The 27,210-nt window shown below is 45.8% G+C and overlaps 1 protein-coding gene across 1 annotated transcript in view; it reads right to left on the bottom strand.

Annotated features, from left to right (window-relative positions):
* Nucleotides 1–3,061: 3,061 nt before the first annotated feature.
* The window catches only part of LOC148506415 (tyrosine-protein phosphatase non-receptor type substrate 1-like), a 151,101-nt gene continuing 126,952 nt past the window's right edge, over nt 3,062–27,210 (bottom strand). The window contains exon 5 of the mRNA XM_088446803.1: nt 3,062–3,214. Coding sequence (XP_088302929.1) covers nt 3,062–3,214 — 153 coding nt within the window. The remainder of the gene's footprint in view (nt 3,215–27,210) is intronic.

Genomic DNA, 27,210 nt, shown 5'->3' with positions numbered 1-27,210 from the left:
GTGTGGGCACATTGTCACTAGGCCTGGTGAGGTCTGGCGGTGTTTCCATTCCGTTGGCATGGGCGCCGCCATCTTGCCTGCGGCCATGTGATTCCGGCTGTCCAATCTGGGTAGGTCATGTGCTCATTCCAGCCAGTCACAGCGCGGCACTGAGTATTTAGGAAGGTCCAGAGCCTTCCTTCCTTTGCCAGTGCAACATGTTTCTCAGCTGCGGCTGAGAGAGAGTACCTGTGCCTTACCTGCCTGCCTGTTATGCTACTAGCCTGAACCTTGCCTTCTCCAACCTTCTGGATTTACCCTGCATCTTCCACATACCTTTCACCTGCCTGAGAACCTGAACCTGCTGTTCCCTGCACCTTGCCTCCCTTCACTCCCAGCTGGACTTCATTACCTCAGCCTGTATTCAGTTACAGCTCATCATTGCTGCATTCAGTTACAGCTCACCATATTTGTTTACTGGACTGTTCCTGCCTGTCACTATCTGGACATTTCCCATTAAACCCCACTACAATTATCAAGTGAACTTTAGTGCTATACCTGGACTTTTTGTTTGCCATTCCCATATCTTCTAAGTCACTTATTAAAAACTCCACTTTTTCATTTAAGTCTGCTTCTGTGTCTGCTCCTATCTCCACCCCGGGTTCACAACAAATTCAGAACCTCACAGTTTGCACTGGCCCCATGGATATGGCCACGGAACAGGAGTTTGGAGTGGATTTATTTTGCTGTATTGCTGGTTGTTTAGAAAACCTGGAGGATATGCAACATCAAATGGCCCAGTTCCTACAGGAGATATCTAAATGCCAAGATAATCTGCAAACCTCGTTAATCACCCCTGGGGTATCAGAAACTTCACCTCCTCCTGTGCCTGGTAATACAGGGACCATTGTATCCCCTCATCTACATCTACCCATGCCAAGCAAATTTGATGACAATCCTAAGCTCTGTCGTGGTTTTTTAAATCAGTGTGATATACACTTTACGTTACAGCCTGATAACTTCCCTACCGCTAGAACCAAAGTGGCATACATCGTTTCCATGCTAACTGGCTCGGCTCTGGATTGGGCCTCCCTACTCTGGGAGCATTCAGACTCACTGCTGGATAACTATACAGATTTTGTATCTTCATTCAGGAGGATTTTTGATGAACCTGGACGCACAGTGTCAGCCTCGTCTAGCATTATGACCCTGAGACAAGGAACCCGTCCTGTCAGCCAATATGCCGTACAGTTTAAAATCTTGGCATCAGAGCTTAAGTGGAATGAGTAGGCCCTCACCTCAGCCTTTTGGCATGGTCTGTCCAACCGATTAAAAGATGATCTGATTACCCGTGAGCTTCCTACCAATTTAAATGATATGATCTCACTCTCTAACAAAATTGACCAACGCTTCAGAGAACGTCAGGCTGAAAAGCACAGAACTGACTGGCAAAGGTCATTTACATCTCCCTTGCCTACCCGTCCATCCCGTCCTCCTATAGATGAGGAGACCATGCAGGTGAACCAATCCCATCTCTCCAAAGAGGAACATCAGAGAAGGATGCAAAAAAACCTCTGTCTGTTCTGCGGAGATTCGGGTCACCTGGTGGCCTCCTGCTCCCGCAAGTTGGGAGACGCCCATTCCTAACTGACCTTGGGGACATCAAGTTAGGAATTATTTGCCCATCCCCAAATACTAAAGATTTCAAGATTTCCTTAGCTTTGGATCTCAAACCCAACCCTGTCTTCGTCTCTGCTCTATTAGACTCTGGAGCAGCCAGAAACTTCATGACTTCCAGCCTAGTTGATAAACTACAGATTTCTTGTTCATCTCTCAAGCAAGCAATTTCCCTGACTTCTGTAGATGGATGTCCTCTAGCTAAAGGAGTGGTCACGAAGGAAACTCAACCAGTATTAGTTCATGTTGGGGCACTCCACTCCGAGTCCTTAAAGTTCTTAGTGATATCAGAGGCTTCTCAAGAAATCATCTTTGGACTACCCTGGTTACGCCAACATAATCCCAGGATAGACTGGTGTTCAATGCAGATTCTTTCATGGGGAACTGACTGTCAGAAATCCTGTCTTCCCAAAATATGACCTGTAAGAAAGACAGCTTCATTAACATCTCCAGATATTCCCAAGGAGTACCAGATGTTCTCTGATGTTTTTTCCGAACAACAAGGCAAACATCTTACCTCCCCACAGAGAATGGGACTGTCCTATCAAGCTGCTACCTGACAAGATGCCACCTTGTGGTCGCACCTATCCTCTATCCATGCCTGAGACTCAAGCCATGTCAGAGTACATCCAGGACAACCTAGCGAAGGGATTTATTCATCCTTCCACCTCTCCCGCTGGAGCCAGCTTCTTTTTTGTTGGAAGAAAGACGGAGGCCTAAGACCTTGTATAGATTACCGGGGCTTAACGATTAAGAATCAATATCCTCTTCCCCTGATCACAGAATTGTTTGACAGAGTTAAAGGGTCCATCATATTCTCAAAGCTGGATCTGAGAGGGGCTTATAATCTCATCCGCATTCGTGCTGGCGATGAATGGAAGACCAGCTTTAATACTAGAGATGGACACTTTGAATACCTTATGATGCCCTTTGGGTTGTGCAATGCCCCTGCCGTGTTTCAGGGCTTTGTTAATGAGATTTTCTGGGACCTGTTGTACGTCTCGGTTGTAGTTTACCTGGATGATATATTGATTTTTTTTCGTCTTCTGTAACAAAACATCATGAACATGTGAATGATGTATTGTCCCATCTGTAAAAGAACCACCTTTACTGCAAACTGGAGAAATGTGTCTTTGGGGTTCCCAGTGTGCCATTCCTTGGTTACATCATCTCTGGCTCCAGTCTAGAAATGGACCCCAAGAAGGTGCAGGCAATTTTGGATTGGTCCCGTCCTCAAACTTTGAAAGCCATCCAGAGATTGCTTGGGTTCACCAACTACTATAGATGTTTTATTAAAGGATTTTCATCTTTATTGGCTCCCATTACCGCGTTGACCCGAAAAGACACCAACCTGCCCTATGGCCACCTGAGGGTGAGACTGCCTTCCAACTTTTAAAACAGGAATTTATTTTAGCTCCAGTCTTACGACAACCAGATCTGGATAGTCCATTTCTAGTTGAAGTGAATGCGTCTTCAGAGGCTGTGGGTGTAGTTCTTTCCCAGCATTTTGACGATAATCGAGTTCATCCTTGTGGGTCCTTCTCCAATAAGTTTTCTCCTGCCGAGAGAAATGATGCCATTGGTGAACAAGAACTTTTAGCAGTAAAGTTAGCATTAAAAGGATGGAGATACCTGCTAGAAGGGGCCAAGTTTCCCTTCACTGTCTTCACGGACCATAGAAATCTTCTCTTCCTCAAGAATCTTCAGTGTGTGAGTCCTTGTTTGGCACGATGGGCGATATTATTTGCTCGGTTCCAGTTCACCCTGACCTTCCGGTCTGGAGCCCTTAATCAAAAGGCAGATGCCCTGTCCAGATCTTTCCGTTGTGATGACAATCAGAGAATCAACAAAATACCCCTGTTTTGGAGTCAAGAGTCTTTGCCACCTTACAGTTACAGCCCCCTACAGGGAAGTCCTTTGTGGCCCCGGAGTTAAGGAAGCAGCTCCTGACCTGGGCTCATTCCTCTCGCTTTGCAGGTCACTCAGGTACTCGGAAGACTTTGGAATTTTTAAAGAGAGGCTATTGGTGGCCATCCATGAAAGCAGACATGTCGGAATTTATTTCTTCATGTTCTTTGTGTGCCCAGTATAAATCTTCACGTCAGGCACCGGCTGGTGAGTTGTTACCACTACCTATTCCATAACGTCCCTGGATGCATCTCTCCATGGACTTTGTCACGGATCTGCCGAATTCTCAAGGGTTCACTACCATCTGGGTCATAGTAGACCGATTATATAAATGGTCCATTACATACCACTAAAGAAATTGCTTTCTGCCCCTGACTTGGCTCACTTGTTCATTCAACATATTTTCCGTCTCCATGGTCTTCCTGCTGAGATTGTCTCTGACCGTGGTGTTCAGTTCACAGCAAAATTTTGGAGAGCCTTATGTTCTGCATTGCAAGTAAAGCTAAATTTTTCTACGGCTTATCATCCACAAAGCAACGGTTCCACTGAGAGGGTTAATCAAGACCTTGAAACCTTCCTGAGGATTTTTATGACATCTTCCCAAGACAATTGGTAAGTATTGCTGCCATGGGCTGAATTTGCTCATAACACCTCCTACCACTCTTCTACGAACCAAACACCATTCCAAGTGGTCTACGACCTTCATCCTCGGGTTCCTGAATTTCAAAGCCTGCCCGTCTTTGATGTCCCAGCTGTAGAAGACACTGTATGGAAATTTGCTTCAATCTGGTCTGAAGTTCGTACTGACCTGGAGAAGGAACCCTCCCATTACAAATTTCAAGCTGATAAGAAGCGTAGGAAAATACCACGTATGCAAGTTAGAGACCAGGTCTGGTTGTCCACCCGGAACCTGCGACTTAGAGTACCATCCATGAAATTTGCTCCACGCTTCATCAGGCCCTTCTCCATCATAGAAGTCATTAACCCCGTGGCTTATCGCCTTCAGTTACCCCTTATCTGAAAATTCCCAATTCCTTTCATGTCTCCCTGTTGAAACCCCTGGTGCTAAACAAATTTTACAGAGTCCTGCCTGCTTCTCCCCGTGTCCAGACTGAAAGGGGCATAGAGTTTGAGGTCTCCCAGGTCTTGGATTCCCATCTCCGCAGAGGACATTTGCAGTACCTACTGGACTGGAGGGGGCTACGGCCCAGAGAAACGTTGATGGACCGATGCCCGAGATGTCCATGCTCCTGAACGCATCAAGAGGTTCCATGCTGCCCATCCGGAGAAGCCTGGTGAGTGTCCTGAGGCCACCCATAAGGGGGGGTACTGTCACGGCCAGGGTTTCTCAGCATGGTAGTCACTGGGTATTACCTGTGAGGTCGTTATGGCGGGGGGTCTCTGGCAGCGGTGCTGGTGTTTGGTGAGGGGCATTGGCTGCGCGTGGTTCTGAGCGGGCACATTGTCACTAGGCCTGGTGTGGTCTGGTGGTGTTTCCGTTCCATTGGCATGGGCGCCACCATCTTGCCTGCGGCCATGTGATTCCGGCTGTCCAATCTGGGTAGGTCATGTGCTCATTCCAGCCAGTCACAGCGCGGCACTGAGTATTTAGGAAGGTCCAGAGCCTTCCTTCCTTTGCCAGTGCAATGTATAACTCAGCTGCGGCTGAGAGAGAGTACCTGTGCCTTACCTGCCTACCTGTTACATTATTAACCTGAACCTTGCCTGCTCCAACCTGCTGGATTTACCCTGCACCCTCCACATACCTTTCACCTGCCTGAGTACCTGAACCTGCTGTTCCCTGCACCTTGCCTCCCTTCACTCCCAGCTGGACTTCATTACCTAAGCCTGCATTTGGTACAGCTCATCATACCTGCATTCTATTACAGCTCATCATACCTGCATTCAGTTACAGCTCATCATATCTGCATTCTGTTACAGCTCATCATACCTGCATTCAGTTACAGCTCACCATACATGCATTCAGTTACAGCTCACCATACCTGCATTCAGTTACAGCTCACCATACCTGCATTCAGTTACAGCTCATCATACCTGCATTCAGTTACAGCTCACCATACCTGCATTCAGTTACAGCTCACCATACATGCATTCAGTTACAGCTCACCATACCTGCATTCAGTTACAGCTCACCATACCTGCATTCTGTTACAGCTCACCATACCTGCATTCAGTTACAGCTCACCATACCTGCATTCTGTTACAGCTCACCATACCTGCATTCAGTTACAGCTCACCATACCTGCATTCAGTTACAGCTCATCATATCTGCACTCTGTTACAGCTCACCATACCTGCATTCAGGTACAGCTCACCATACATGCATTCAGTTACAGCTCACCATACCTGCATTCAGTTACAGCTCACCATACCTGCATTCAGTTACAGCTCATCATTCCTGCATTCAGTTACAGTTCATCATACCTGCATTCTGTTACACCTCATCATACCTGCATTCTGTTACAGCTCATCATACCTGTATTCTGTTACAGCTCATCATACCTGCATTCAGTTACAGCTCATCATACCAGCATTCAGTTACACCTCATCACACCTGTATTCTGTTACAGCTCACCATACATGCATTCTGTTACACCTCATCATACCTGTATTCTGTTACAGCTCATCATACCTGTATTCTGTTACAGCTCATCATACCTGCATTCAGTTACAGCTCATCATACCTGCATTCAGTTACAGTTCATCATACATGCATTCAGGTACAGCTCACCATACATGCATTCTGTTACACCTCATCATACCTGCATTCAGTTACAGTTCATCATACATGCATTCAGTTACAGCTCATCACACCTGCATTCAGTTATACCTCATCACACCTGTATTCTGTTACAGCTCACCATACATGCATTCTGTTACACCTCATCATACCTGTATTCTGTTACAGCTCATCATACCTGTATTCTGTTACAGCTCATCATACCTGCATTCAGTTACAGCTCATCATACCTGCATTCAGTTACAGTTCATCATACCTGCATTCAGTTACAGCTCATCATACCTGCATTCAGGTACAGCTCATCATACCTGCATTCTGTTACAGCTCATCATACCTGTATTCTGTTACAGCTCATCATACCTGCATTCAGTTACAGCTCATCATACCTGCATTCAGTTACACCTCATCACACCTGTATTCTGTTACAGCTCACCATACATGCATTCTGTTACACCTCATCATACCTGTATTCTGTTACAGCTCATCATACCTGTATTCTGTTACAGCTCATCATACCTGTATTCTGTTACAGCTCATCATACCTGCATTCAGTTACAGCTCATCATACATGCATTCAGTTACAGTCCATCATACCTGCATTCAGTTACACCTCATCACACCTGTATTCTGTTACAGCTCACCATACATGCATTCTGTTACACCTCATCATACCTGTATTCTGTTACAGCTCATCATACCTGCATTCAGTTACAGCTCATCATAACTGCACTCAGTTACAACTCACCATACCTGCACTCAGTTACAGCTCATCATACCTGCATTCAGTTACAATTCATCATACATGCATTCAGGTACAGCTCACCATACATGCATTCTGTTACACCTCATCATACCTGCATTCAGTTACAGCTCATCATACCTGCATTCAGTTACACATCATCATACCTGCATTCAGTTACACATCATCATACCTGCATTCAGTTACAGCTCACCATACCTGCATTCAGTTACAGATCACCATACCTGCATTCTGTTACAGCTCATCATACCTGCATTCAGTTACAGCTCACCATACATGCATTCTGTTACAGCTCATCACACCTGCATTCAGTTACAGCTCATCACACCTGCATTCTGTTACAGCTCATCATACCTGCATTCTGTTACAGCTCATCATACATGCATTCTGTTACAGCTCATCACACCTGCATTCAGTTACAGCTCATCACACCTGCATTCTGTTACAGCTCATCATACCTGCATTCAGGTACAGTTCATCATTCCTGTATTCTGTTTTCAGCTCACCATATTTGTTTACTGGACTGTTCCTGCCTGTCACTATCTGGACATTTCCCATTAAACCCCACTACAGTTATCAAGTGCACTTTAGTGCTATACCTGGACTTTTTATTTGCCATTCCCATGTCTTCTAAGTCACTTATTAAAAACTCCACTTTTTCATTTAAGTCTGCTTCTTTGTCTGCTCCTATCACCACCCCGGGTCCACAACAAATTCAGAGCCTCTCACCTTTAATTTATAAAGCATAGTACAAGTTTAAAACAACTTACAGCAACTAATATCAATGTACCTATGCAATGTAATTGCTGCTATGCTATAAAAAGAGATCTGTTGCATCTTATATGTAGTTTTTCTATTTATATATATATATTTAGGGGGACATTGAGGCTGATAGTGTAGGGGGTGTACACACTAACGTGGCTCTGGTCACACCCACACAGCACTGGTCACACCCACACAGCACTGGTCACACCCACACAGCACTGGTCACACCCACGCACCACTGGTCACAGCTCATTCCTACTCACTATAGGCCTTTGAACATTTTCAGTTCCAGGCCCATGTGGCCCTTAAACCAATCCTGTTTGTAATGCATTTTGGCAGCAGTGGCACGGGTGTCTCATGGCTGCACAGCACAAGATACCCCACATCAAGTATTTATATCCATTTCCCAGTTGGTATGTAACCATGTATTAGTTTTTACCTGTTGACATCAGATGGACCTAGAAGGTATTTATGTTATAGGTGTGGAGAGGCCAATGCAGACTTTTCACTGCTTTTGGCTCTGCCCACTGGCTAGATGATTCTGGTTTCAGGTCAAGTATTATGCTTGATAACCTATAACCAGACACTAGGGGGTAAATTTACTAAGGGTCGAGTTTGTATGAGTTTGTATGCTCACGTGAGTTTAGCAATTTTTTTCACCTCGCAAATTTACTAAAGACAAACTTGAGTGAGTTTGAAGTGAGTTCTCTTTTTTCACTGTTAAAACTCATGTGAGATTGCAAACTCGAAAAAACTTACCATCGGCCAAAGTAAGAAGAACTTTAGATTAAAAAGATGCAACTCACAAATTTACTAAGATTCAAGTTTCCAATCTCGTGTGAGATTGTAGCAAACTCACTGTGAAATAGAAGATTTAAACACCTCCTGAGCTCCGAGTTTGGCTGAAACATACACATATCATTGTGATTTGTGTATGTTTTTTTTTTTTTAACTTGTTTAAGTAGAGTTAATTATTTTTAAAAAAATTACGTGAGGTCCCCCCCCAAAAGACAAACCAGCCCCAGACTTGCCAGCCTGTCCTGGTACCTAAAATTATGGGGAACAAAATGAGCAGGGTCCCACTGTAAATTAGGTACCAGCACCAGGCTGCAGGGCCAGTCCTGGTTTTAATTATAGGGGTCAAAAATTTGCATAGGGGTACCCCTATAACTAAAACCAGCACTGGACCCTTTCTAGCAGGGGGCTGATGCCACAGCCAGGAGTGCCCATTCACCAGGCCCCCTAGCTGCAGCATCAACCCTGACCACTAGTCAGCCCAGGCCAGGGATACCTGGGGAGTTGGGGCCCCTTCAATAAAGTTATCCCACTCTCCAGGGCACCCCTGGCCTAGGCTGATAGCCCAGGGCTATCCCCGCCACCCCTGGGCAGTGGGTGGTGGGTAGATAATGTAGGTGTAGTGTTAAAAATATAATTAACAACATTGTCTTTACAGTAGAACTGCAGATCCCAGCAAGCCTCCCCTGCATGCTGGTACTTGGAGAACCACAAATACCAGCATGCGGGGCATTAAGGGGCCTCTGGTACAGTACCTGTAGTTCACCTGTAATGAAATGTGTAAAAAAAAAAACACACACCATGAAAATAAAGTTTTATTACATAAATCTCTATTGTCAGATGATGGATGTAACCATAAGTTCTTCAAACCACACTATTTCCAAAATAAAGACACAGACCAAGTTAATGCCATTCAAAAATAAAAGGTCAGCTTTATTTATTACAATAATGAGTATGGAGGCAGAGGAAAAAACGGCAAACCACCTGCGCCAGCTTGACTAAGGCAAAAAATAAAAGATGTGCACAACTTACCAGGGCCAACTATCCCACAATGGTAAGTGAGCTACTTGCAAGGGCCAACTCTCCCTTTCTAAGCAAGTAAGACACCCATGTCAATATAATACTTGTAAGTGCCAACTCTCCCTTTCTAGCAAGTGAGACGGTATCCAACACTCATACCGATGCACGATTTTAGCCCTCCCAGATGAGAGGCACTGCTGACCCCAGTAGGGTGAAATCAGCCTAACCCGTGAATTGAACGGGTGTGCACCACCCTTACTGCAGCAATATGGATGCTTTACAGACTGCCGGTCTTTCCCCGCCACACATGGTTCCCATTAAGGAACCAGGCCCGCCACCATACTACCTACCTCACTAAACACCCAACACTGAAAAATGCTTCTCAAGGAACAAACAATTCCCCTCCTCCATGAAATTAACCCCATCTCATCGAAAAAATGGGCAACCTAGACTCCGAGTAGTTGATGGGCATTCCCACTCTACTCCAAAAAGTGTCCGGCCACCCATTTGTCCACCATTTCCTAGTCCCTGCCAATCACAATCCCACTTACCATGCGCAAAGTAAGCCTGGCACAGATCACTAACACACAATGGCACCCAAAAGGAATCTGCTGCCATCTGTAGACCAGGCAACAAAACATCCCACGAAATAGAGGAATCGATGAAAAACTGGACTGTGCAGCCCAAAAATAAAAGTGACCAACCAGTTAGACGGGCCTAGAAACCAGGTAATCACCCATAGTGCACACAAACAAATAGATGAGGAACATGTAACTATAGTAAACATCACCAAAGGAGGAGGGGGGAGGGAAAGGGAGAGGAGGAGGACTTGACCCGAGGTAAAAACCTACAAAAAACCTGCTGGATCTTTTGATTTTGTTAGTAATGTCATTCTCATATTCTTATTGTTTATTAGTTTCCATTCAGTTTAACTATTAGTATTAGCCAAACTTTGTCCTACGCAGGGCAACAAAATAGGGCAAAATTTCTCGAGACCCCCACCGGAAAGGTGGCAGGTTGGCCGGAGCACTCAAGTCCACAAACAAACATTACACATCATTAGTCCACATGAATATAGGCATAGGACTTCCATCATCATAGAGCCTGTATCCCCTGCCGAGCTGAGACTGCCAGAAAGTCTCTCACTGCTGCCACAAACTCTGGTAGGCAATCAAGGGACTGAGGAGCCAAGGACCGACATGCGAAAACTCTCCATGGTGGCTTGAGGATTGTACGGGGTATCATCTGTGCTGACGACTCCATCCCTGACAACAGAAGCGACAAATCAATCCCAGGGGTGGTGGTAGGAGGGGATCCGGCCACATCGATGTCTGAAATAAAAGAAAAACAGGAGCAGTATCGAACTCCAGGGTCCCTTGCATTCAGGCAATGCACCGTATGCGCAGGCGTAGCAGTGTAAAGAGAAAACAGGATACCAATCAAACCTAACTGCTGTATGAGTGGACCCAGCACACCGACATGGCGGATGCTGGGGGAGCAAACAATGCCAACCCTTGTTGTAAATAGAGCCCCCCGACTGTTATAACAGCAGGTGCCTCAGAGCACCTCCACTGACACAAGCAGCGCAGCGATGGCTCCTGAATCGAGGAATGTAGTATTCCCCGATATTGGCAAACCCACATAAACACTGACCGCACATCATCAAGCCACCCGGGGAAACCCAAGCCGTAGGCATGTTCCGAAATTACAGAGGGCTGTGTATAAAACACGGTGTGTCTTGAAGAGCGTAGTATGTGGGGGTGGTGGACTCGGCTCAAACCTGTTTCCCTATATAAGCAATATATAACTATGATTAGGTATATATGAATGGGGTTGAGAATGCAATGTATGTTGTGGAGCTCGCTAACTTCTATGAACATATATTTGTAAAATAAAAGGGGGGGTGCGTATGAGATATTTTGTAATTTGAAGAGCATTGCATGTGGGGGTGGACTCGTGTCAAACCTGTACCTGTATGTAAGGTAAATATATATCTGATTAGGTCTCGATTGGAATAGGTATGAGACTGCAATGCAAAACTGTGTAGCTCGTCTAACTCCTATACACAATATTTGGAATATAAAAATTTTTCACACCAAAATGTAAAATATAAAACAAATATTCCCAAAGGCCAGAACCCACACTTGAGTAGGAACTGGACCACAGAGGGGATACCTGCAATCATGCCAGCAGCTATCGCATGAACATACCTTATGTATAACCTCATAATGTATTAGACACAGCCCTCAAATTAAACCAGTATGTAAAAAACACCCATTCATGGGTAAGGAAAAAACCAAACCGTGAGCGCCGGCTATAGGGAAAGGGCCAGAATAAACCAAACGGAATAAATACAATACAACTACCGAAAGTACCAGGGAAAAATTATATAGACAAAAGAAAAAAAACCCATTCACTAAGTGGTCCAGTATGCACGAGCACCGGCTACAGGTGAAGAGCATAAATTACTGTACGGGGATCAATACAATTCAGCTACAGAAAGCATAAGCGGAAATCATATGGACGAAAGAAAAATGACGCCCCGAAATGTGGAGTTCCTATGCATTTACGCTTATGACAAAAACTTATAACAGAGAAAGTGAGTAAACAAGTGAAGAATAACAGAGGAGGAGGTGATAGGTGACCAATACTTGATTTTTGCTATGAGCCCGTGATACCATTCACAAACTGACTCCACCTTGGGCACGCGGTGAAAGAGGGAGTGGAGACGCTTCAGGTCCCCATGTGGTCATAGGGTCCCAAGACATTCCCCAACTCTATTAAACTCATGGAAACCCATGTAATATAAATTAGTACATTTAGGACATAGAATGTCCTATATATTAGTGTGATATTAGTAACATTATGCAAGAACACATTTGTGATAGATTAACTTATGAATACTCCATTATACATATCTTTCCTATCCACGTTTCTCTGCCGCACTTAGGGCCTGATTCAGATCCACTCGCGAGCGGCTGTCCGCTCGCAAGTGGGTCGATGTTGTGCACTGCGCATGCGTACGACGGCGGGAGCTCCGTCGTGCGCATGCGCCAGACGCGACGAGCGAAGGACTTTCCTTCGCTCGTTGTGTCTGATCAAAGGGGGCGTGCTGTCGATGTTGAAAGGAACGCCTATCGTCAGAAGCCGGCCCCACTGACATCACTAGTGATGTCAGTGGGAGTGATTTTGGCTCTGATAGAGCCAAAATCACTCCGGGCCTTGCGGTTGAAAACCTCAACTGCAGGCTCCGGCTCGCAGTGGCGATGGTCGCGATGGTCAAGACCATCGCGGCCATCAAACTGCACGCTCGTATAGGCTGTGGGTGGTGACCCACAGCTATACGAGCGTCCAGGAGGACGCTCCATAATTATGGAGGGCGGCCCTCATTCTGAGCGTGCGCTCTGCTCAGAGCGTACGGCTCTGAATGAGGGCCTTATTTTCTTATCTATGGGTATGACTAAACAGGAATGGTATTTGTAATAAATGAGATTGATGGACTATCTGGTCTTATTCAGATTGAAATAATTAATTTGCTTGTTTTAATATTAAATCAATATATCTTATTGTGCGCATTGACTTATAATTTTCAACAATATCAACAATGTGCATGACTATCACATAAATGTTTGCTGTATTAAATGTGTCATATGACAAAAATCTAGAACGCAATAAATCTAATAATGAACCGTGCAGAAGAACCGCAAAACAAAGGGCCAAACGCACCGCGGTATCTGACATGCTGGCTTATGATAACGTGTGCTACAACGCATTTAACATGTATATAATCACTGCATTCATTTATGAAATAAGTGCTGTAACAATATTATTGATTAATAAAACAATTTTTATGACTAGATTAATTAAAACTGGTTTGTTGACAATGACCAGCCGACTGTGAGTAGACCAAATAAAGGATGTGCGGAGGTGGGCTGGTAAGCTTCTGAGGGAAATGGCACATGGCCGAGAAACGAGATACGCCACGTCCTTGTAGTCGTGGGTTATGTATGAAATGAGCCCTCACAACAAGCGAGTATAAGACCGCCGACTCCTGACAGAGCAGCGAGGAAATATCCCAGCACTGTAATTACAGATTCCTAACAGTCCAACCCAGGAACTGCGGCTGACATGAGCGCTGGTGAACGGCTCTTAGACTGCAACCAGATATGAAGACCACCGCCTCCCTACCGTTATTTTTAATTTATTATATTGTTGGCTTACTGATCCATAACTTACTACAGGCGTAACCATATACCTAATTAATACCATAAAGGATGTACTAATAAATACACAGTAATTACCAATTGCCATGAGGCGTATAGACAGCGCTCACCTATGCTAAATAGCAGGACACAGCCGGGGGAAAGGGAAAGGGCACCGCCGGAGTCTGCAGCTGGCACCCGTGCCGATAGCAGCGGCGTGCACACGGCGGACGCCGAGGGGACATAGGAGAAACCGCACACGCCCCACCCGATCACCGGGGGGACAGGCGCGGCCGCCCATAAGTGACAGAAAGGGCCATAAGTAAGGGGTGTGGGGGAAGGGCAAGGCAGACACCACCCCAAATCTCGCTACATTAGACAGACAGGCGGAGATGAATATTCCCAGAATCCCATACAGTGATTCAAACCCCAATCACTCTATATAATAAAGCCGTGTAATGTACACTACACCACCAGAATATTACAGTGAGATATAGGGAGGAGAGGAAGATGTCAAACAATCCAGGAGCCCCTGAAACCACAGAGAGAGGAGACAGCAATTCTGCTGGCTGCTAATATATAATAACCACTATTTTATCATCTTTAGCCTTTTAACACAGCTATGGGAAGGGGAGCTGATCAGCATGTAACACAGCTATGGGAAGGGGAGCTGATCAGCATGTAACACAGCTATGGGAAGGGGAGCTGATCAGCAGGTAACACAGCTATGGGAAGGGGAGCTGATCAGCAGGTAACACAGCTATGGGAAGGGGAGCTGATCAGCAGGTAACACAGCTATGGGAAGGGGAGCTGATCAGCATGTAACACAGCTATGGGAAGGGGAGCTGATCAGCAGGTAACACAGCTACGGGAAGGGGAGCTGATCAGCAGGTAACACAGCTACGGGAAGGGGAGCTGATCAGCAGGTAACACAGCTACGGGAAGGGGAGCTGATCAGCATGTAACACAGCTACGGGAAGGGGAGCTGATCAGCAGGTAACACAGCTACGGGAAGGGGAGCTGATCAGCAGGTAACACAGCTACGGGAAGGGGAGCTGATCAGCAGGTAACACAGCTACGGGAAGGGGAGCTGATCAGCAGGTAACACAGCTACGGGAAGGGGAGCTGATCAGCAGGTAACACAGCTACGGGAAGGGGAGCTGATCAGCAGGTAACACAGCTACGGGAAGGGGAGCTGATCAGCAGGTAACACAGCTACGGGAAGGGGAGCTGATCAGCATGTAACACAGCTATGGGAAGGGGAGCTGATCAGCAGGTAACACAGCTATGGGAAGGGGAGCTGATCAGCAGGTAACACAGCTATGGGAAGGGGAGCTTATCAGCAGGTAACACAGCTATGGGAAGGGGAGCTGATTAGCATGTAACACAGCTATGGGAAGGGGAGCTGATTAGCATGTAACACAGCTATGGGAAGGGGAGCTGATCAGCATGTAACACAGCTATGGGAAGGGGAGCTGATCAGCAGGTAACACAGCTATGGGAAGGGGAGCTGATCAGCAGGTAACACAGCTATGGGAAGGGGAGCTGATCAGCAGGTAACACAGCTATGGGAAGGGGAGCTGATTAGCATGTAACACAGCTATGGGAAGGAGAGCTGATCAGCATGTAACACAGCTATGGGAAGGGGAGCTGATTAGCAAAGAGTTTGCACATGTAGCACAGAGAGAAATAAGTGAAGTTAGCATAAGACATAGGAAGACTCATAGAGGAAGATGAGAGACAGGAGGAGCCATGAGGGAGGAAGGGAGAATCCTGTCCTGACCTATACATGAACCTGTCCCATAATACATGTTACTGTCCTGACCTGTACATGAACCTGTGCCCTATTACATGTTACTGTCCTGACCTATACATGAACCGGTGCCCTATTACATGTTACTGTCCTGACCTGTACATGAACCTGTGCCCTATTACATGTAACTGTCCTGACCTGTACATTACCCTGTGCCCTATTACATGTTACTGTCCTGACCAATACATGAACCTGTGCCCTATTACATGTTACTGTCCTGACCTGTACATGACCCTGTGCCCTATTACATGTTACTGTCCTGACCTATACATGAACCTGTGCCCTATTACATGTTACTGTCCTGACCTGTACATGAACCTGTGCCCTATTACATGTTACGGTCCTGACCTATACATGAACCTGTGCCCTATTACATGTTACTGTCCTGACATGTACATGAACCTGTGCCCTATCACATGTTACTGTACTGACCTGTACATGAACCTGTGCCCTATCGCATGTTACTGTCCTGACCTGTACATGAACCTGTGCCCTATTACATGTTACTGTCCTGACCTGTACATGAACCTGTGCCCTATTACATGTTACTGTCCTGACCTGTACATGAACCATTGCCCTAATACATGTTACTGTCCTGACCTGTACATGACGCTGGGCCCTATTACATGTTACTGTCCTGACCTGTACATGACCCTGTGCCCTATTACATGTCACTGTCCTGCCTGTACATGAACCTGTGCCCTATTACATGTTACTGTCCTGACCTGTACATGAACCTGTGCCCTATTGCACGTTACTGTCCTGACCTGTACATGACCCTGTGCCCTATTACATGTTACTGTCCTGACCTGTACATGAACCTGTGCCCTATTGCATGTTACTGTCCTGACCTGTACATGAACCTGTGCCCTATTGCATGTTACTGTCCTGACCTGTACATGAACCTGTGCCCTATTACATGTTACTGTCCTGACCTATACATGACCCTGTGCCCTATTACATGTTACTGTCCTGACATGTACATGAACCTGTGCCCTATTACATGTTACTGTCCTGACTTGTACATGAACCTGTGCCCTATTACATGTTACTGTCCTGACCTGTACATGAACCTGTGCCCTATTACATGTTACTGTCCTGACCTGTACATGAACCTGTGCCCTATTACGTTACTGTCCTGACCTGTACATGAACCTGTGCCCTATTACATGTTACTGTCCTGACCTGTACATGAACCGGTGCCCTATTACATGTTACTGTCCTGACCTGTACATGAACCTGTGCCCTATTACATGTTACTGTCCTGACCTGTACATGAACCTGTGCCCTATTACATGTTACTGTCCTGACCTGTACATGAACCTGTGCCCTATTACATGTTACTGTCCTGACCTGTACATGAACCTGTGCCCTATTACATGTTACTGTCCTGACCTGTACATGAACCTGTGCCCTATTACATGTTACTGTCCTGACCTGTACATGAACCTGTGCCCTATTACGTTACTGTCCTGACCTGTACATGAACCTGTGCCCTATTACATGTTACTGTCCTGACCTGTACATGAACCTGTGCCCTATTGCATGTTACTGTCCTGACCTGTACATGAACCTGTGCCCTATTGCATGTTACTGTCCTGACCTGTACATGAACCTGTGCCCTATTGCATGTTACTGTCCTGACCTGTACATGAACCTGTGCCCTATTGCATGTTACTGTCCTGACCTGTACATGACCCTGTGCCCTATTACATGTTACTGTCCTGACCTGTACATGAACCTGTGCCCTATTACATGTTACTGTCCTGACCTGTACATGACCCTGTGCCCTATTACATGTTACTGTCCTGACCTGTACATGAACCTGTGCCCTATTACATGTTACTGTCCTGACCTGTACATGAACCTGTGCCCTATTACATGTTACTGTCCTGACCTGTACATGAACCTGTGCCCTATTACATGTTACTGTCCTGACCTGTACATGAACCTGTGCCCTATTACATGTTACTGTCCTGACCTGTACATGAACCTGTGCCCTATTACATGTTACTGTCCTGACCTGTACATGAACCTGTGCCCTATTACATGTTACTGTCCTGACCTGTACATGAACCTGTGCCCTATTACATGTTACTGTCCTGACCTGTACATGAACCTGTGCCCTATTACGTTACTGTCCTGACCTGTACATGAACCTGTGCCCTATTACATGTTACTGTCCTGACCTGTACATGAACCTGTGCCCTATTACATGTTACTGTCCTGACCTGTACATGAACCTGTGCCCTATTACATGTTACTGTCCTGACCTGTACATGAACCTGTGCCCTATTACATGTTACTGTCCTGACCTGTACATGAACCTGTGCCCTATTACATGTTACTGTCCTGACCTGTACATGAACCTGTGCCCTATTACATGTTACTGTCCTGACCTGTACATGAACCTGTGCCCTATTACATGTTACTGTCCTGACCTGTACATGAACCTGTGCCCTATTACATGTTACTGTCCTGACCTGTACATGAACCTGTGCCCTATTACATGTTACTGTCCTGACCTGTACATGAACCTGTGCCCTATTACATTTCTGTCCTGACCTGTACATGAACCTGTGCCCTATTACGTTACTGTCCTGACCTGTACATGAACCTGTGCCCTATTACATGTTACTGTCCTGACCTGTACATGAACCTGTGCCCTATTACATGTTACTGTCCTGACCTGTACATGAACCTGTGCCCTATTACATGTTACTGTCCTGACCTGTACATGAACCTGTGCCCTATTACATGTTACTGTCCTGACCTGTACATGAACCTGTGCCCTATTACATGTTACTGTCCTGACCTGTACATGAACCTGTGCCCTATTACATGTTACTGTCCTGACCTGTACATGAACCTGTGCCCTATTACATGTTACTGTCCTGACCTGTACATGAACCTGTGCCCTATTACATGTTACTGTCCTGACCTGTACATGAACCTGTGCCCTATTACATGTTACTGTCCTGACCTGTACATGAACCTGTGCCCTATTACATGTTACTGTCCTGACCTGTACATGAACCTGTGCCCTATTACATGTTACTGTCCTGACCTGTACATGAACCTGTGCCCTATTACATGTTACTGTCCTGACCTGTACATGAACCTGTGCCCTATTACATGTTACTGTCCTGACCTGTACATGAACCTGTGCCCTATTACATGTTACTGTCCTGACCTGTACATGAACCTGTGCCCTATTACATGTTACTGTCCTGACCTGTACATGAACCTGTGCCCTATTACGTTACTGTCCTGACCTGTACATGAACCTGTGCCCTATTACATGTTACTGTCCTGACCTGTACATGAACCTGTGCCCTATTACATGTTACTGTCCTGACCTGTACATGAACCTGTGCCCTATTACATGTTACTGTCCTGACCTGTACATGAACCTGTGCCCTATTACATGTTACTGTCCTGACCTGTACATGAACCTGTGCCCTATTACATGTTACTGTCCTGACCTGTACATGAACCTGTGCCCTATTACATGTTACTGTCCTGACCTGTACATGAACCTGTGCCCTATTACATGTTACTGTCCTGACCTGTACATGAACCTGTGCCCTATTACATGTTACTGTCCTGACCTGTACATGAACCTGTGCCCTATTACATGTTACTGTCCTGACCTGTACATGAACCTGTGCCCTATTACATGTTACTGTCCTGACCTGTACATGAACCTGTGCCCTATTACATGTTACTGTCCTGACCTGTACATGAACCTGTGCCCTATTACATGTTACTGTCCTGACCTGTACATGAACCTGTGCCCTATTACGTTACTGTCCTGACCTGTACATGAACCTGTGCCCTATTACATGTTACTGTCCTGACCTGTACATGAACCTGTGCCCTATTACATGTTACTGTCCTGACCTGTACATGAACCTGTGCCCTATTACATGTTACTGTCCAGACCTGTACATGAACCTGTGCCCTATTATGTTACTGTCCCTGACCTGTACATGAACCTGTGCCCTATTACATGTTACTGTCCTGACCTGTACATGAACCTGTGCCCTATTACATGTTACTGTCCTGACCTGTACATGAACCTGTGCCCTATTACATGTTACTGTCCTGACCTGTACATGAACCTGTGCCCTATTACATGTTACTGTCCTGACCTGTACATGAACCTGTGCCCTATTACATGTTACTGTCCTGACCTGTACATGAACCTGTGCCCTATTACATGTTACTGTCCTGACCTGTACATGAACCTGTGCCCTATTACATGTTACTGTCCTGACCTGTACATGAACCGGTGCCCTATTACATGTTACTGTCCTGACCTGTACATGAACCGGTGCCCTATTACATGTTACTGTCCTGACCTGTACATGAACCTGTGCCCTATTACATGTTACTGTCCTGACCTGTACATGAACCTGTGCCCTATTACATGTTACTGTCCTGACCTGTACATGAACCTGTGCCCTATTACATGTTACTGTCCTGACCTGTACATGAACCTGTGCCCTATTACGTTACTGTCCAGACCTGTACATGAACCGGTGCCCTATTACATGTACTGTCCTGACCTGTACATGAACCTGTGCCCTATTACATGTTACTGTCCTGACCTGTACATGAACCGGTGCCCTATTACATGTTACTGTCCTGACCTGTACATGAACCGGTGCCCTATTACATGTTACTGTCCTGACCTGTACATGAACCGGTGCCCTATTACATGTTACTGTCCTGACCTGTACATGAACCTGTGCCCTATTACATGTTACTGTCCTGACCTGTACATGAACCGGTGCCCTATTACATGTTACTGTCCTGACCTGTACATGAACCTGTGCCCTATTACATGTTACTGTCCTGACCTGTACATGACCTGTGCCCTATTACATGTTACTGTCCTGACCTGTACATGAACCTGTGCCCTATTACATGTTACTGTCCTGACCTGTACATGAACCTGTGCCCTATTACATGTTACTGTCCTGACCTGTACATGAACCGGTGCCCCTATTACATGTTACTGTCCTGACTGTACATGAACCTGTGCCCTATTACATGTTACTGTCCTGACCTGTACATGAACCGGTGCCCTATTACATGTTACTGTCCTGACCTGTACATGAACCGGTGCCCTATTACATGTTACTGTCCTGACCTGTACATGAACCGGTGCCCTATTACATGTTACTGTCCTGACCTGTACATGAACCGGTGCCCTATTACATGTTACTGTCCTGACCTGTACATGAACCTGTGCCCTATTACATGTTACTGTCCTGACCTGTACATGAACCTGTGCCCTATTACATGTTACTGTCCTGACCTGTACATGAACCGGTGCCCTATTACATGTTACTGTCCTGACCTGTACATGAACCTGTGCCCTATTACATGTTACTGTCCTGACCTGTACATGAACCGGTGCCCTATTACATGTTACTGTCCTGACCTGTACATGAACCTGTGCCCTATTACATGTTACTGTCCTGACCTGTACATGAACCTGTGCCCTATTACATGTTACTGTCCTGACCTGTACATGAACCTGTGCCCTATTACATGTTACTGTCCTGACCTGTACATGAACCTGTGCCCTATTACGTTACTGTCCAGACCTGTACATGAACCTGTGCCCTATTGCATGTTACTGTCCTGACCTGTACATGAACCTGTGCCCTATTACATATTACTGTCCTGACCTGTACATGAACCTGTGCCCTATTACATGTTACTGTCCTGACCTGTACATGAACCTGTGCCCTATTACGTTACTGTCCTGACCTGTACATGAACCGGTGCCCTATTACATGTTACTGTCCTGACCTGTACATGAACCGGTGCCCTATTACATGTTACTGTCCTGACCTGTACATGAACCGGTGCCCTATTACATGTTACTGTCCTGACCTGTACATGAACCTGTGCCCTATTACATGTTACTGTCCTGACCTGTACATGAACCTGTGCCCTATTACATGTTACTGTCCTGACCTGTACATGAACCTGTGCCCTATTACGTTACTGTCCAGACCTGTACATGAACCTGTGCCCTATTACATGTTACTGTCCTGACCTGTACATGAACCTGTGCCCTATTACATGTTACTGTCCTGACCTGTACATGAACCTGTGCCCTATTACATGTTACTGTCCTGACCTGTACATGAACCTGTGCCCTATTACATGTTACTGTCCTGACCTGTACATGAACCTGTGCCCTATTACATGTTACTGTCCTGACCTGTACATGAACCTGTGCCCTATTATATGTTACTGTCCTGACCTGTACATGAACCTGTGCCCTATTACATGTTACTGTCCTGACCTGTACATGAACCTGTGCCCTATTACATGTTACTGTCCTGACCTGTACATGAACCTGTGCCCTATTACATGTTACTGTCCTGACCTGTACATGAACCTGTGCCCTATTACATGTTACTGTCCTGACCTGTACATGAACCTGTGCCCTATTACATGTTACTGTCCTGACCTGTACATGAACCTGTGCTCTATTACATGTTACTGTCCTGACCTGTACATGAACCTGTGCCCTATTACATGTTACTGTCCTGACCTGTACATGAACCTGTGCCCTATTACATGTTACTGTCCTGACCTGTACATGAACCTGTGCCCTATTACATGTTACTGTCCTGACCTGTACATGAACCTGTGCCCTATTACATGTTACTGTCCTGACCTGTACATGAACCTGTGCCCTATTACATGTTACTGTCCTGACCTGTACATGAACCTGTGCCCTATTACATGTTACTGTCCTGACCTGTACATGAACCTGTGCCCTATTACATGTTACTGTCCTGACCTGTACATGAACCTGTGCCCTATTACATGTTACTGTCCTGACCTGTACATGAACCTGTGCCCTATTACATGTTACTGTCCTGACCTGTACATGAACCTGTGCCCTATTACATGTTACTGTCCTGACCTGTACATGAACCTGTGCCCTATTACTGTTACTGTCCTGACCTGTACATGAACCTGTGCCCTATTACATGTTACTGTCCTGACCTGTACATGAACCTGTGCCCTATTACATGTTACTGTCCTGACCTGTACATGAACCTGTGCCCTATTACATGTTACTGTCCTGACCTGTACATGAACCTGTGCCCTATTACATGTTACTGTCCGACCTGTACATGAACCTGTGCCCTATTACATGTTACTGTCCTGACCTGTACATGAACCTGTGCCCTATTACATGTTACTGTCCTGACCTGTACATGAACCTGTGCCCTATTACATGTTACTGTCCTGACCTGTACATGAACCCTATTACATGTTACTGTCCTGACCTGTACATGAACCTGTGCCCTATTACATGTTACTGTCCTGACCTGTACATGAACCTGTGCCCTATTACATGTTACTGTCCTGACCTGTACATGAACCTGTGCCCTATTACATGTTACTGTCCTGACCTGTACATGAACCTGTGCCCTATTACATGTTACTGTCCTGACCTGTACATGAACCGGTGCCCTATTACATGTTACTGTCCTGACCTGTACATGAACCGGTGCCCTATTACATGTTACTGTCCTGACCTGTACATGAACCGGTGCCCTATTACATGTTACTGTCCTGACCTGTACATGAACCTGTGCCCTATTACATGTTACTGTCCTGACCTGTACATGAACCTGTGCCCTATTACATGTTACTGTCCTGACCTGTACATGAACCTGTGCCCTATTACATGTTACTGTCCTGACCTGTACATGAACCTGTGCCCTATTACATGTTACTGTCCTGACCTGTACATGAACCTGTGCCCTATTACTTTACTGTCCAGACCTGTACATGAACATGTGCCCTATTACATGTTACTGTCCTGACCTGTACATGAACCTGTGCCCTATTACATGTTACTGTCCTGACCTGTACATGAACCTGTGCCCTATTACATGTTACTGTCCTGACCTGTACATGAACCGGTGCCCTATTATATGTTACTGTCCTGACCTGTACATGAACCTGTGCCCTATTACATGTTACTGTCCTGACCTGTACATGAACCTTTGCCCTATTACATGTTACTGTCCTGACCTGTACATGAACCGGTGCCCTATTACATGTTACTGTCCTGACCTGACATACCTGTGCCCTATTACATGTTACTGTCCTGACCTGTACATGAACCTGTGCCCTATTACATGTTACTGTCCTGACCTGTACATGAACCTGTGCCCTATTACATGTTACTGTCTCTGACCTGTACATGAACCTGTGCCCTATTACATGTTTTACTGTCCTGACCTGTACATGAACCGGTGCCCTATTACATGTTACTGTCCTGACCTGTACATGAACCTGTGCCCTATTACATGTTACTGTCCTGACCTGTACATGAACCTGTGCCCTATTACATGTTACTGTCCTGACCTGTACATGAACCTGTGCCCTATTACATGTTACTGTCCTGACCTGTACATGAACCTGTGCCCTATTACTTTACTGTCCAGACCTGTACATGAACCTGTGCCCTATTACTTTACTGTCCAGACCTGTACATGAACATGTGCCCTATTACATGTTACTGTCCTGACCTGTACATGAACCTGTGCCCTATTACATGTTACTGTCCTGACCTGTACATGAACCTGTGCCCTATTACATGTTACTGTCCTGACCTGTACATGAACCTGTGCCCTATTACATGTTACTGTCCTGACCTGTACATGAACCTGTGCCCTATTACATGTTACTGTCCTGACCTGTACATGAACCGGTGCCCTATTACGTTACTGTCCAGACCTGTACATGAACCGGTGCCCTATTACATGTTACTGTCCTGACCTGTACATGAACCTGTGCCCTATTACATGTTACTGTCCTGACCTGTACATGAACCTGTGCCCTATTACATGTTACTGTCCTGACCTGTACATGAACCTGTGCCCTATTACATGTTACTGTCCTGACCTGTACATGAACCTGTGCCCTATTACATGTTACTGTCCTGACCTGTACATGAACCTGTGCCCTATTACTTTACTGTCCAGACCTGTACATGAACATGTGCCCTATTACATGTTACTGTCCTGACCTGTACATGAACCTGTGCCCTATTACATGTTACTGTCCTGACCTGTACATGAACCTGTGCCCTATTACATGTTACTGTCCTGACCTGTACATGAACCTGTGCCCTATTACATGTTACTGTCCTGACCTGTACATGAACCGGTGCCCTATTACATGTTACTGTCCTGACCTGTACATGAACCGGTGCCCTATTACATGTTACTGTCCTGACCTGTACATGAACCTGTGCCCTATTACATGTTACTGTCCTGACCTGTACATGAACCTGTGCCCTATTACATGTTACTGTCCTGACCTGTACATGAACCTGTGCCCTATTACATGTTACTGTCCTGACCTGTACATGAACCTGTGCCCTATTACATGTTACTGTCCTGACCTGTACATGAACCGGTGCCCTATTACGTTACTGTCCTGACCTGTACATGAACCGGTGCCCTATTACATGTTACTGTCCTGACCTGTACATGAACCTGTGCCCTATTACATGTTACTGTCCTGACCTGTAGATGAACCTGTGCCCTATTGCATGTTACTGTCCTGACCTGTACATGAACCTGTGCCCTATTACATGTTACTGTCCTGACCTGTACATGAACCTGTGCCCTATTACATGTTACTGTCCTGACCTGTACATGAACCTGTGCCCTATTACGTTACTGTCCTGACCTGTACATGAACCGGTGCCCTATTACATGTTACTGTCCTGACCTGTACATGAACCGGTGCCCTATTACATGTTACTGTCCTGACCTGTACATGAACCGGTGCCCTATTACATGTTACTGTCCTGACCTGTACATGAACCGGTGCCCTATTACATGTTACTGTCCTGACCTGTACATGAACCTGTGCCCTATTACATGTTACTGTCCTGACCTGTACATGAACCTGTGCCCTATTACATGTTACTGTCCTGACCTGTACATGAACCTGTGCCCTATTACATGTTACTGTCCTGACCTGTACATGAACCTGTGCCCTATTACATGTTACTGTCCTGACCTGTACATGAACCTGTGCCCTATTACATGTTACTGTCCTGACCTGTACATGAACCTGTGCCCTATTACGTTACTGTCCAGACCTGTACATGAACCTGTGCCCTATTACATGTTACTGTCCTGACCTGTACATGAACCTGTGCCCTATTACATGTTACTGTCCTGACCTGTACATGAACCTGTGCCCTATTACATGTTACTGTCCTGACCTGTACATGAACCGGTGCCCTATTACATGTTACTGTCCTGACCTGTACATGAACCTGTGCCCTATTACATGTTACTGTCCTGACCTGTACATGAACCTGTGCCCTATTACATGGTACTGTCCTGACCTGTACATGAACCGGTGCCCTATTACATGTTACTGTCCTGACCTGTACATGAACCTGTGCCCTATTACATGTTACTGTCCTGACCTGTACATGAACCTGTGCCCTATTACATGTTACTGTCCTGACCTGTACATGAACCTGTGCCCTATTACATGTTACTGTATTGACCTGTACATGAACCTGTGCCCTATTACATGTTACTGTCCTGACCTGTACATGAACCGGTGCCCTATTACATGTTACTGTCCTGACCTGTACATGAACCTGTGCCCTATTACATGTTACTGTCCTGACCTGTACATGAACCTGTGCCCTATTACATGTTACTGTCCTGACCTGTACATGAACCTGTGCCCTATTACGTTTCTGTCCTGACCTGTACATGAACCTGTGCCCTATTACGTTACTGTCCTGACCTGTACATGAACCTGTGCCCTATTACATGTTACTGTCCTGACCTGTACATGAACCTGTGCCCTATTACGTTACTGTCCAGACCTGTACATGAACCTGTGCCCTATTACATGTTACTGTCCTGACCTGTACATGAACCTGTGCCCTATTACATGTTACTGTCCTGACCTGTACATGAACCTGTGCCCTATTACATGTTACTGTCCTGACCTGTACATGAACCGGTGCCCTATTACATGTTACTGTCCTGACCTGTACATGAACCTGTGCCCTATTACATGTTACTGTCCTGACCTGTACATGAACCTGTGCCCTATTACATGGTACTGTCCTGACCTGTACATGAACCGGTGCCCTATTACATGTTACTGTCCTGACCTGTACATGAACCTGTGCCCTATTACATGTTACTGTCCTGACCTGTACATGAACCTGTGCCCTATTACATGTTACTGTCCTGACCTGTACATGAACCTGTGCCCTATTACATGTTACTGTATTGACCTGTACATGAACCTGTGCCCTATTACATGTTACTGTCCTGACCTGTACATGAACCGGTGCCCTATTACATGTTACTGTCCTGACCTGTACATGAACCTGTGCCCTATTACATGTTACTGTCCTGACCTGTACATGAACCTGTGCCCTATTACATGTTACTGTCCTGACCTGTACATGAACCTGTGCCCTATT

The sequence above is a fragment of the Taudactylus pleione genome, unplaced genomic scaffold (assembly GCF_031769625.1).
Source record: "Taudactylus pleione unplaced genomic scaffold, aTauple2 ptg000405l, whole genome shotgun sequence".
Lineage (NCBI taxonomy): Eukaryota > Metazoa > Chordata > Amphibia > Anura > Myobatrachidae > Taudactylus > Taudactylus pleione.
The sequence above is the reverse complement of the archived record's forward strand: the minus strand, read 5'-3'. Positions and strand labels throughout refer to the sequence as shown.